The following is a 14102-nucleotide window of genomic DNA, read 5'->3' as shown; positions in this document are numbered from 1 at the left end:
AACACAGCTCTGCCTTGTTTATATAGACAGAGCTGTGTTATGTCAGTCTCCTTGGCGATCAACAAGTGCTGGCACTAAACCATTGGCCGGCACCTGTTGATCGGTTTCTGCTGTGTCCAATCACAGCAGAAGCAGCGCTCTGACACCAGGTGTGAGCCCCCCAGTGGCAGAAGAGCAAAATCATGTTTATATATATACACATCCGTCCTGTAACAGTATCAGGTGTGTCAAACTGGTGGCCCTCCAGCTGTTGCGAAACTACAAATCCCATCATGCCTCTGCCTTTGGAAGTCATACTTGTAACTCAGTCTTGCAATGCCTCATGGGAATTGTAGTTTGGCAACAGCTGGAGGGCCGCCAGTTTGACACCCGTGTGCTATAGGGTGGGCGGCAAGTGGTTAAGGGTCGGGTAAGCGATATAACATATACAGCTACAATATTAAATATTGCAGGTCCTTGCTGATCATTTTAATCTGATACAGGTTTAAAACCTACATTTAGTCAATAAAAAATATTTTAAAAAAATCAACACAAGGGACATTAACTATTAATCCAATGTGTCCCTTGTGCTACTGGCTCCTGCCATTCATAGGGGCCATTCATTCATTAAGGCTGTAGAAATGACTTTTATGAATGAAGGAGGGGGGGCAGAAAAGGTGGGCACAGTCAGGCACTCTTGATGAGTGCATATGATTGCTCCATAGGTTCTAAATACCACTGCTGCACAGGGAAAGGTGGGAGTTGGAGGATGAAGATTTCAAGGAAAGCAGGAGCCAGCAACACAAAGGACACATCAGGATCAGTAATGTCCCTTGTGCTGATTTTTTTTTTTTTTTTTTCATTTTGACTAAACCTAGGCTTTAAAGTGACTATCGTTACACAAACGTTGCTGAGGCAGGATATCCTTGTAAAAGAGGAGTGTATATAATAACCATTCCTTCTGCCCTTACCACCAAACTCTGATCTGGTCAGTAGAATTGACCCCCCAAAGTCTGCAGGGAAACAAGCATTTCTAGGAGTGTCAATCACCTGGGTCCCTCCATGGCTGTCATGGAATTCTCCTTCTGGCCTTTATGACACTACAGGATACAGTGGTGACATGGAGGTCATGAGAAGGAACCAATGAGAGCTGAAGGGGGCCCAGAAGATACAGATTTCTCAGGATCAGATCAGTGTCCAGCAACGCGAGTAGTAGGAAAGATAAGTGTATACACTCTATTTTCCAGGGGTACCTTGCCTCAGTAACATTTGTAAAACAAATGGGTCGCTTTAAATAAAGTAATCAGGAGACAGGATGTATGTTTTTATTATTTTTCTAATTAAGGAAGGCAAAAGGAGCCAAAAGATGTGTTCTGTGTACATATCACATAAAAAATGAAGTTCTCAACTTTTTCCAACATAATTAAAAACTTTTTAAAAAAGCTGGAGTGGAACTTTAAAGTAATGTTTTGCTTTTTTGTTAAAATCATTCATTTTGCTGGGAAATGTTCTATTGTTTTATTAGCACTTTGTAAAAACTCATTTATGAAAGTAGTGAAAAACAAACCGGACAAAGAGCTGTGGTTTTGGAGGAGGAAGGTGCTGTCGCCCAGACAGAACTTGTAAAACCAGTTATTGAGGCAATTCTATATTACTGTATATCTCACAAGTAGGAGAGGCCTGAGTGATGTTGTACAGAGTGCCAACACCCTATAAAACAACACGGGCAGTGGCTGACATGCAGGTCAATGGCCATACAGGAGACAGGATACCTGGGATGTGTTCTGCCACCAGTGCAGTGACCCATGACCCATTATTGCTAAATCCATTTCGTAAGAAGTGTTCAAAAATGATGTAACTTTTGAAAACCTGATCTAGTTTTATATCTGGTCATAAATACCAATACTGTATAGGAGCAATGTATCATGTTCTTTGAGAACTCCACCCAACACTAGTAGAAGGAAGATGAAAGTACTTCATTTATAGCAGAAGACTGATGAATTCTATTCACAGTCCCTAATTATTGCCACCCCCCCATGGGAGCTCCTCTTAATGGAAGCTTTCCATAAAGTGATCAATTAGATATACAGTATGGGATCTGCCATTGCTCCATCATGTTGGTCCTGCAGCCAGTGAGATATGAAGAGTCCGCCCCCTCTTCCTGCATGCTTGTTTAGATCAGTGACCCACTTTTCAAGATAAGAATGACAGCCCCAGACCTGGCACTTTAATCAATCAGGGCCATCATCCCTCATAGCAGTGGTCACTAAATGGCGGTCCGCGGTCCGAAAATGTCCCGAGCAGCGCTCCTGTCCAGACCACCAGACTAGAATGACAGATCCGCTGCTCGGCAGGGCGGGCATTCCAGCAACCGATGACGTCACACGTTTGTCCCGTCCTTTGCAGCTCACGGTCTCTCCTGTTCCCTACCTGTCCACAAGTCCCCCTTCAGCAAGGATCCCAACACAGCTCCTGCAGCTTGCTACATATGCCGGCTCCTGTCTGACCTCAAGGTAGGGTGTGTTCTTACAGGGGCAAGCTGAACTGAACATTTAATGTTAAGGGGCACTCTGATGCACTCCTAGATTGTAAGCTCGAAAGAGCAGGGCCCTCAATCCCCTCATGTTTTGCATTGTATTGGTATTGTTCTGTCACATGTTCTGTCCCCCTCTGTAATGTACAGCGCTGAGCGAACTATTGGCGCTTTATAAATACTGTATAATAATAATAATAATAATGGCCAAATTTAATGTTAATGTTAAAGGGTATTGCTGATGGGCACAACATAAAATGTGCCCATCAGAGTGCCCTCTACCATAAAATGTGCCCATCATAGTGTCCCTTAATATAAAATGTGCCCATCAGAGTGCCCCCTAACATAAAATGTGCCCATCAGAGTGCCCTCTACCATAAAATGTGCCCATCATAGTGTCCCTTAATATAAAATGTGCCCATCAGAGTGCCCCCTAACATAAAATGTGCCTATCAGAGTGCCCCCTAATATAAAATGTGCCCATCAGAGTGTCCCTTAATATAAAATGTGCCCATCAGATTGCCCCCTAACATAAAATGTGCCCATCAGAGTGCCCCCTAATATAAAATGTGCCCATCAGAGTGCCCCCTAATAAAAAATGTGCCCATCAGATTGCCCCATAATATAAAATGTGCCCATCAGAGTTCCACTTAATATAAAATGTGCCCATCAGCATGCCCCTTATTTTATATTAAGGGGCACTTTGATGGCCACATTTATATTAAGGGGAACTCTGATGAGCACATTTATGTTAAGGGGAACTCTGATGGGCACATTTATCTTAAGGGGCAATTTGATGGGCACATTGTATGTTAAGAGACACTCTGATGGGCACAATTATGTTAGGGGGCACTCTGATGGCCACATTTTATATTAAGGGGCACTCTGATGGGCACATGTTATGTTAGGGGGCACTCTGATGGGCACATTTTATGTTAGGGGGCACTCTGATGGGCACATTTTATGTTAGGGGGCACTCTGATGGGCACATTTTATGTTAAGGGGCACTCTGATGGGCACATTTTTTGTTAAGGGGCACTCTGATGGGCACATTTTATGTTAAGGGGCACTCTGATGGGCACATTGTATGTTAAGGGGCACTCGGATGGCCACATTTATATTAAGGGACACTCTGATGGGCACATTGTATGTTAGGGGGAACTCTGATGGCCATATTTTAAGTTAGGGGCACTCTGATGACCACATTTGTATGTTAAGGGGCACTCTGATGGGCACATTTATATTGAGGGACACTCTGATGGCCACATTTTAAGTTAAGGGGCACTCTGATGGGCACATTGTATGTTAAGGGCCACTCTGATGGGCACATTTATATTAAGGGTCACTCTGATGGCCACATTGTATGTTAAGGGGCACTCTGTTGGGCATCTTTCAAAACAATTGAATGAAAACAGGATAATGTGTGCAAGTTCAGATTGACACCTTTAGTTATTTAAGTCAGAAGGTGCTATTTTCTTTTACTTGAAATATGGATGTGCTTTTTATGTTTTATTAAAGAGTTATTTGTTTCCATGTTGCTTCTGCTAAGGATAGTTGATTGTATTCCATACAAAGACATAAGTAAATGTAAAGCCATCCTAGTTCCAACTGTCCACATGTTTAATGTCGTAACTGAATCTGGACAATAAATATTGTTGAAATGCTATGGAAATTGTACATTTCTCATTTTTTGATAGGCATACAGTGACTATACTCTGAGTGATAGCACAAACATGAGATTCCGACCTCGGCCAGAAGAAAAGTTTAGTGACCAGACATCCTTGAATTTTAATTCAATACCCCTTCCTCATAGTATATCCTCACAGGTCCCACACATGATAACGTATAGAGAAATTGATGTATAGTTCACCTCAATACCATTCCCAGCTCCCGACATGGCACGGTCTGATATACGACACACACCTAGAAGGCACAGCAGAAGAAGTTTTATTCTAGATATCTGCTAAGGCCACCTTGCCTTAACAGTACCTGCATAGTTTTCCAGAACAGTAGCAAAAAGATAGATAAAATAAAATGCATTGATCTGCCAATAGAGTACATTGAAATCCAAAAATAAAAATGTGCAATATTGCAGCTTACCAGCCTTAAGATGTTGTGGTTGAATTATGGCTTTTTCTCCAATATTTTCACTTGGTGATCCTGCCAGTAACATTTCCTGTCCTCAGGTGAGAACACTCACTTACAGCACTGTATCTATGGAGGAACAGTGTAGTCACCCTAGGACAGGAAATGTGTTATGACTATAGAGCTCCTTCCCCTCTCTTCATCTCCATTCAAGGGAGGTGTTCTGTAGTCCACAGAGGTGAACTGAGCAGGACTGATAACACTGCCTGAGATACCAATACAGAGTATACCAAACAGCAGTAGATTTCTGGCAGGATCAACAGGGATATTCTTATTGAACAGATGTAACAAAATGCTTTCAATGGTATAATTAACAGACCAAAATGGAGCAAAAACTGTAAGAGAAGGTCATTGTTAGGGTTTACATACACTTTAAATGTTACTTCTTGAATTTCTTTGAAGAATAAACCAAACAATGTATCAATTACATTTGTGGAGATACTTTATAGCAGACTAAGGAAGGTGATAAATCCTCTTTAATTAAAACCAACCATTTCATTAAAGTTGATATAAACCTAAGAACAGAAATGGAATACATTGCAGCCTACCAGTCTTTAGATGTGGTGACTGCATTCGTTATTGTTTTCCTTCATTTTCACCCAGTGATTTTAATACACTTCCTCTCCTAGGGTGACAACACTCATTCGCTGTACTGTATCTATGAAGGATCAGCATAATCCCTCAAGGACAAAAAGTGCTTTAGGACTATAGAAGACCTCTCCATATCATAAGGGGGAGGTATTCTGCAAAGAAATGCTAAATTTCAACAGGCAGTTAAGGCAGAGAATACAGGTCATTACAAACTCATTGGATTTTAGGCAAGATCAAGTTTTTTGGAGGGTTTTTTTTTGCAATTATTGAATAAATATGACAAAAAACACTTTTAATTGTGTATTTATCAGACAAAAAGGAAGCAAATAAGAGATGTTTCCTGTTTAGGTCTACATATATTTTTTATGTTCAATAACATTTTACTGATTGGACAGGGATACATTCAAATAATAAAGACAAAGCAAATAAGCGTAAGATAAGAAAATCAACATGTCCTTGGAATAGAGACAAAGTAGTTGCCAACTGGTAATCCTCTTACAGCTTGTTCAGACATTGTAATGGAAATAGAACAAAAGAATATACAAAATAGAAGACATTGTGAAGTGCACGGAGCCCTAGGTCTACATCTAGAAATAGGAAAAATTATTACAACCAGGCCCCAGTTATTTTTATTATAACCACTTCCAGTCCGGACACTTTTACCCCCTTCCTGTCCAGGGCAATTTTCAGCTTTCAGCGCTATCACACTTTGAATGACAATTGCGCGGTCATGCAACACTGTACCCATATGAATTTTTTACCATTTTTTTGAGACAGATAAAGCTTTATTTTGGTGGTATTTATTCACCGCTGGGATTTTTTTTTTTTTTTACTATGTAAATGAAAAAGTCCAAAAAGTTTGAAAAAAAGTGTTTTTTTAATAAAATTTTGCAAGTAAATAATATTTCATCATAAATCTTGGCCAAAATTTATTCCGTTATTTTTTTAGTAAAAAAAAAAAATCCAAATTAGTTTATAACCAAAAATTATAATTTTTAAACATTTTTATTTTATTTTTTTATATTATTAGTTTTTATTTTTATTTTATTTTTTTTACATACTGTCACCCTAGCAGTACAGTGTCACCATGGTGACACTGTACTACTTGTGGGGGGTGATGAAGATTTTTTTTTTTTTTTTTTTACACATTGCTTTTACACCCATATAGGATGTAAAAGCAATCATTTCTTTTTCTCTCTGTGTGCATTCTTGCACTCATTGAGAAGTACTGAGTGAGCGGTGATTGGTCACAGCTTGTCACATGGTACAAGCCTGTTGTGAATAGGCTTGTACCATGTGACCTCTGATCATTCACAGATTTCACACGTAGTAAGCAATGATGTCACAAGTGACATCTTGCTTACTACTTTGCATGTGATCACTGATTGGCCAATCAGTGATCACATGATCGGGACCTCGTACAGAGGTCCCGTCCGACGATCGGTGTTTCACTGTGTCCGGAGGACACAGCGGGCACCGGATCGCGGTGCTGCGCGCTCCCAGGGAGCGCGCACAAGCAGGGTGCAGGGAGGCCGTTTATAAACGGCCACCCGACCCTGCACTGCCACCATCCGGCCGTTTATATGCAACGGCCGGTCGGGAAGTGGTTAAAGGTGAAACTAGTATATGAGATAGACTCATTACCTGCAAAGCAAGATAGTTCAAGCCGTGATTTGTCATAATTGTGATGATTATGGCTTACAGCTCATGAAAACCCCAAATCCACAATCTCAGAAAATTAGAATATTGTGAAAAGGTGCAATATTCTAGGCTCAAAGTGTCCCACTCTAATCAGCTAATTAAGCAATAACACCTTCAAAGGGTTCCTGAGCCTTTAAATGGTCTCTCAGTCTGGTTCAGTAGGAATCACAATCATGGGAAAGACTGCTGGTGACACTGTACTACTTGTGAGGGGTGATGAAGATTTTTTTTTTTTTTTTTTTTTTTTTACACGGATTGCTTTTACACCCATATAGGATGTAAAAGCAATCATTTCTCTTTCTCTCTTTCTGCATTCTTGCAGTCATTGAGAAGTACTGAGTGAGCTGTGATTGGTCACAGCTTGTCACATGGCTGTTGTGAATAGCCTTGTACCATGTGACCTCTGTGATCATTCACAGATTTCACATGTAGTAAGCAATGATGTCACAAGTGACATCTTGCTTACTACTTTGCATGTGATCACTGATTGGCTAATCAGTGATCACATGATTGGGACCTCGTACAGAGGTCCCGTCCGACGATCGGTGTTTCACTGTGTCCGGAGGACACAGCGGGCACCGGATCGTGGTGCTGCGCACTCCCAGGGAGCGCACACAGCTAGAAAAGGCGGGTGCCGTTTATGAACGGCAACCCGCCCCTGGACTGCCACCGCCCTGCCGTTTATAAACAGCAGGCGGACGGCAAGTGGTTAACAAGGAGGGTCTACATACAGTGCCTTGGAAAAGTACTCATACCCCTTGAAATTTTCCACATTTTGTCATGTTACAATCAGAAACATAAATGTGTTTTATTGGGATTTAATGTGATACACCAAAACAAAGTGGCACATAATTGTGAAGTGGAAGGAAAATGATAAATGGTTTTCAACATTGTTTACAAATAAAAATCTAAAAAGTGTGGTGTACATTTGTATTCAGCCCCCCTGAGTCAATACTTTGTAGAACCACCGTTCGCTGCAATTACAGCTGCAAGTCTTTTTGGGAGATGTCTCTACCAGCTTTGCACATCTAGAGAGTTAACTTTTTGCCCGTTCTTTTTAGCCAAATAGCTCAAGTTCTGTCAGATTGGATGGAGAGCATCTGTGAATCAGTAATTTTCAGTCTTGCCACAGATTCTCAATTGGATTTAGGTCTGGACTTTGACTGGGCCATTCTAACACATAAATGTGCTTTAAAGCATTCCATTGTAGCTCTGGCTGGATGTTTAGGGTCATCGTCCTGCTGGAAGGTGAACCTCCACCCCAGTCTCAGGTTTTTTGCAGACTTCAACAGGTTTTCTTCTAAGATTACCCTGTATTTGGCTGCAACCATCTTCCCATCAACTCTGACCAGCTTCCCTGTCCCTGCTGAAAAAAAGCATCCCCACAACATGATGCTGCCACCACCATGTTTCACGGTGGGGATGGTGTTTTCAATGTGATGTGCAGTGTTAATTTTCCATCACACATAGCATTTTGCTTTTAGGCCAAAAAGTTAAATTTTGGTCTCATCTGACCAGAGCATCTTCTTCCACATGTTTGCTGTGTCCCCCACATGGCTTTTTGCAAACTGTAAACATAACTTCCTATGGCTTTCTTTCAACAATGGTTTTCTTGTCACTCTTCCATAAAGGCCAGATTTGCGGAGTGCATGACTAAGATTTCTGCTGTGGATATACTCTACTCCAGAGTTACTATGTGCCGCTTGGCTGCTTCTCTGATTAATGCTCAACTTGCCCTGCCTGTCAGTTTAGGTGGACGGCCATGTCTTGATAGGTTTGCAGTTCTGCCATACTCTTTCCATTTTCGGATGATGGATTGAATAGTGCTCTGTGAGATGGTCAAAGCTTAGTATTTTTTTGTTATAACCTAACCCGGCTATAAACTTCTCTACAACTTTATCCCTGACCTGTCTGGTGTGTTCCTTGGCCTTCATGATGTGGTTTGTTCACTAATGTTCTCTAACAAACTTCTGAGGGCTTCACAGAACAGCTGTGTTTATACTGAGATTAAATTACACACAGGTGTACTCTATTTACTAATTAGGTGACTTCTGAAGGCAATTGGTTCCACTAGATTTTAGTTAGGGGTATCAGAGTAAAGGGGATGGAATACAAATGCACACCACACATTTCAGGTATTTATTTGTAAACAATTTTAAAACCATTTATCATTTTCCTTCCACTTCACAATTATGTACCACTTTGTGTTGGTCTATCACATAAAATTCCAATAAAATACATTTACGTTTTTGATTGTAACATGACAAAATGTGGAAAATTTCAAGGGGTATGAATACTTTTTCAAGGCACTATATACTTAAGTATTAAGATTAGACAGTCTGAAATCCTAACTGAATCTCAACAATCCCGATGTGTATTGTACATTTTGCAATTAAAATCCATTTGCTTGAATGACTCATTTCTCTTTGTTATCACCACTATAGAAATACTGAAATGAATAATCCAACTAAGCGCAGGTCTTATTGGAAACAATCAAGAGATTTAGCAAATACATACCAAACTTATATAAAGAGCTTGCTTGATTATGGCAAATGCATTATTACTGTGATAAAAATGTAGCAAAAATGCAATCCCTTTAAATCCTATGGGACTCTTCACACTACTGCAGGTACAGTGCATTTTGAAAAGTCCTGCATGCTGCATCGTTGGTACCATTTTGAGAAAAAAAAAAAAAGGAAAGAAGGAGTGCAGATCCCCATTGAAATGAATATAATGCGCATCAAAAACAAACCAAAAATACATCTGCATTGCATTTTGGTGCATTTTTGAAGCTCATGTCCAAGTTTCACAGATGCATGCTGGGTAAAAGGCATCCATGTGGCAAAAATGTTTTTTTTTTACATTGGAGTAGTATGTATGATTCTAAATTTTTTTTAATCAGACAGCAAAAATTGACAAGAGCTGTATTTATTGAGTAGTTTATGTGCAGATTTATATTCAACCCAAATTTTCTGTTCTAAAAACCTGTTCTATAACTAGGGAAAACATAGTGGGGTTGATGTACTAAAACGAGAGTACAAAATCTGGGGCAGCTGTAACAACCAATCAGCTTCCAGGTTTTCTTTGGTCATAAAAAGGAAAAGAGATGTCTGGCGCACTGTAGAGCTAGGAAGGACTCTGCATTGGGACAGACAGAGAAGAAGAGCAGCGCCGTTCTAAGTGTAGCATCAAATGTTATTTATTTGGAAACAAATAGACAACTCACAAAGTAATGGAGATAAAAGCGCTCATCTAGTCATGTAACGTCGCTACAACAAGCCGGTCTAGTCCCATGATCTCGCTGTAGTGGATAGCGAAAGGAGCTCCTGGCTGTGCTGATGGCTCCCAGCACTTCCTGGAAGGTCCCTTGTCCTGATGAAGGAGCATGCATGCTTTGAATACGCACTACGCCCACTGATTCCTCTCCCTGTTCTGACATCACTTCCTGGTAGACGCGGATCTACCAGGAAGTGCGGTGAGCCACCAGCACTTCCATTCGGTATCCACCACAGCGGGATCATGGGACTAGTTGGCTTTTTGCAGAAGTGTTACATGACTAGATGAGCGCTTTTATCTCCATTATATGGTGAGTTGCAAATAATGCTTTGATGCTACACTTAGAACGGCGCTGCTCTCCTTTTCTGTTTGTCCCAGGTTTTTTTTGTTAAAGCTTAATTGAACAAGCTGAAATTAGAAGCGGATCGGCTACCATGCACAGTTGCCCCAGATTTTTCACTCTCCAGTTTTAGTAAATCAACCCCAATATGTCATTCTGACCCTAGGGCAGCATTTTTCAACCTTTTTCAGGGGTGGTACCCTTTAAAAAGTATCCAAAATCTCACAACTTCCCAGTCAAATATAAAAAAACTTAAATGTTACTTATCAATGGGAAACAAGAGCCTTGGACAATGCATACAACTGCCTTGATGAAAATTAACTTCAGAGGCCCCCCTTTACATCAGAGGCCTCACATCACAGGCCCCCCCATACATCAAAGGCCCCTTTATATCAGAGTTCTCCCTTATGCCAGGGTTCCCACAATCCCCCTATACTTGAGAGGACCGCCCTCCATCACATCAGAGGCCCCTTATACATGAGAGCCCCATTCACATCAAAGGCCCTCCTGTGCATGAGAGCCACTCATCACATTAGAGTTGTCTCTATACAGTAGAGACCCTCCTATACAGGAGAGCCCCCTATCACAATAGAGTTGTTTCTATACAGAAGAGACCCTCCTATACAGGAGAGCCCCCTATCACAATAGAGTTTTTCTATACAGAAGAGACCCTCCTATACAGGAGAGCCCCCTATCATACCAGAGTCATTCCTATACATTGGATGCCCCATCACACGAGTCCCCAACCACACATTACACAGCTCCCCCCCCAATCACACAGTCCTGTATTCACATCAGAGCCCTACTTTTGGCTCTAGCGGTGTAGCAAAGGGCAGGAGGTGGTAGAGGACTGGAGGAGGTGGACTTCTGTCTTCTGACTGCTGGGGGTGGTCCTGTATGCCGCTTGCCCTGGATCAGAGTTATGCAGTGCTATGGTACAAGCAAGCCAGCCTCCATCAACATAGCAATAAATGATGCTTTACCCCTGACCCTAAAGCCTCAAGCAACTCATTGGGCTAATCCAGGGTAAATTGGGGACAGTTCTTGTGGCACCACAAGGGAACTCAGACGGCACACTGGTAGAAAAACACTGCTCTGGGATATGGAGAGGTTTGCTTGCATGCTGCCCGTTTCCCCCTGTGGATTTTTTTTATTTTTTTGTCCAATGAATTTTGATGACTGTTATGCAAAACAAACATCAAGCACTGGGCTTCTGGTCTTTCAGTGGAATTAAAATATAACTAAAGGCAAAACATTTTTTATAGTTTTAAATAGGGTACAGAGGGATTAAACCCCCTGTCAGTTTGTATTGCCATTTGTGCCCCTGTTAAGGAGATTCACCATCTCTATTTGTTCTGTTTACTGTTATCATTGAAAGTGAAGGTAAAACAAAATCCCAAGTTTTGGGTTGTCCCCAGAAAAATAATGGAGGGGAAATCTTCCAATGGGGACATTCGTTCTAGTGATCTGGGGGTCCCCAAGGAATTCCCTTAATTTGCAGGTATTTCCTCTCACTTCCCAATTGTCTATGGGACAGGAAGTAAAAGGTAAGTCTCCCCAATGGGACACAGATGGTGAAAAAAAATCTGACAGGGGTTATAACTAGAGATGAGCGAATCGAACATGACGAAGTGGAATTCGTTCCGAAGATTTGGAAAAATTCTATTCGCGACGAATCCGAAGATTAGCAAACTTCGGATGCACGAATCAAATTTTCCCAAAAATGGCGGCGACATGTGTGGCGATGGAGAAAATGGACAGAGAAGATGGGGCGGGGATCTCTGGGAAGGCGCGCAGACAAGGCGCGCTGACCCATAATGCATTCATGACATGTGATCGCATTAGCCAATCAGCAGCCAGCCAGCACTGTGTAATGGTGGAGCTATAAATCGCGGCCATCTTAGAATTCTCCATTAGCCTCCGGTCATTCAAGAGAGACAGACCTGTGTGTATTAAGGGACAGAGATAGGGCCACAGAGACTTTAGGGACACAGAATCGTTACTCAGGGACACAGAATCGTTACTCAGGGACACAGAATCGTTACTTAGGGCCACAGCTATCAAAGAATCGAAAATTTAAAGTGACATACACCCTTTTTTTTTTGGTGGCTGTCGTGCACAGTTGGTGCTGCAGTTTGCCGATTGTGCAAAATAAACTGACTTTCTGCTTCACAACCACTATTGTACGTTCAAAGAGTTAAATCCATTTACACGCCGGCTGGCGGTAATATTTTTTGGGTGATTAGTGCATTCCAGTGACCTAAACGTACAGTTTCCAGCCAACGGCAAGCTGCAATTGACCGATTGTGTACAATAAACTGACTTTCTGCTTCACAACCACTATTGTACGTTCAAAGAGTTAAATCCATATACACGCCGGGTGGCGGTAATATTTTTTGGGTGATTAGTGCATTCCAGTGACATAAACGTACAGTTTCCAGCCAACGGCAAGCTGCAATTGACCGATTGTGCTAAATAAACTGACTTTCTGCTTCACAACCACTATTGTACGTTCAAAGAGTTAAATCCATTTACACGCCGGCTGGCGGTAATATTTTTTGGGTGATTAGTGCATTCCAGTGACATAAACGTACAGTTTACAGCCAACGGCAAGCTGCAATTGACCGATTGTGCTAAATAAACTGACTTTCTGCTTCACAACCACTATTGTACGTTCAAAGAGTTAAATCCGGTTTTATTTTTGGGGTGCTTATTGAATTAAAGAGTATGTCAGACAACATGCAGAGGAGTGGCAGAGGAGGCAATGTTTCAGGAGCGAGCAGACGTGGCAGCAGAGGAAGGGGTCGAGGCAGCACTAGTCGCAGCCAGAGGCCAGTGCTCCCGGTGTCATCCAGCGGTCGTGTCTCCACCGACAACCCTGCCGTCATCGATTGGTTGACTCGGTCGTCTTCCTCTTCCCAGGTCACCTCTGACACCTACAGCCAACGGTCGGTGGGTACGTCAGACACAACCGTTAGTTGGCATGGCCCGGGAGCAAGCCCACTGAAATCACGTGTCCTCGACCTGCCCCTGTCCTTTGGTGTTCCCTCACCAAGCGAAGTATCGCATGCTGTGGGCTCAGCCCCACTGTACAGTGAGGAAGAGCTAACAGAGGGCAGTCAGGAACGGGGGGAGACATCCGCCTCTTCAGCAGCCAGGCGAAGAAGTACTGGCGAGGAGAGTGGCTCGGTAGCCGGTCTAGAGACAGGTCTGTCTCCTGACCCACACGCAGCCGAGGGGGCTAGTAGTGACGCGGAGACCCTAATTGACGATGATGAGGCTGATCGCACTTGGCAGCCTCGTCGTCATCAGGCTATTGCTTCCGCATCATCAGGAGAAGAGGGTGCCAGCTTGCCAGCGAGCAAAACAGTCGGTGGGTTGCCCAGGAGGCAGCAGGGTCGCAGCAGTGTCAGTGGAGCCAAACGGCCACGGAGTAGAGCACCAGCTCCACTGCAGCCTACCACCACGGCCAGTAGTGGTGCCGGTGTGCACGGAGGAAGTAGCAGTCAGCCAGTGAGGAGTAGCGGGGGCAAAGTT

General features: G+C 42.5%; 1 protein-coding gene across 4 annotated transcripts in view; it reads right to left on the bottom strand.

The window, feature by feature from the left end:
- Positions 1–14102, bottom strand: part of LOC149444142 (uncharacterized) — a 114562-nt gene that overhangs the window by 52726 nt on the left and 47734 nt on the right. For all 4 annotated transcript variants that reach the window (XR_016306552.1, XM_089654899.1, XM_089654897.1 and 1 more), the window contains one exon: positions 4383–4435. Coding sequence is in view for 3 of the 4 variants with exons in the window: in XM_089654899.1 (XP_089511025.1) it covers positions 4383–4435 (53 nt within the window). In the remaining variant the exon portion in view is untranslated. The remainder of the gene's footprint in view (positions 1–4382; positions 4436–14102) is intronic.

Source organism: Staurois parvus, unplaced genomic scaffold, assembly GCF_062004578.1.
Source record: "Staurois parvus isolate SC_StPar_1 unplaced genomic scaffold, SC_StPar_1.0 ptg000813l, whole genome shotgun sequence".
Taxonomy (NCBI): domain Eukaryota; kingdom Metazoa; phylum Chordata; class Amphibia; order Anura; family Ranidae; genus Staurois; species Staurois parvus.
The sequence above is the reverse complement of the archived record's forward strand: the minus strand, read 5'-3'. Positions and strand labels throughout refer to the sequence as shown.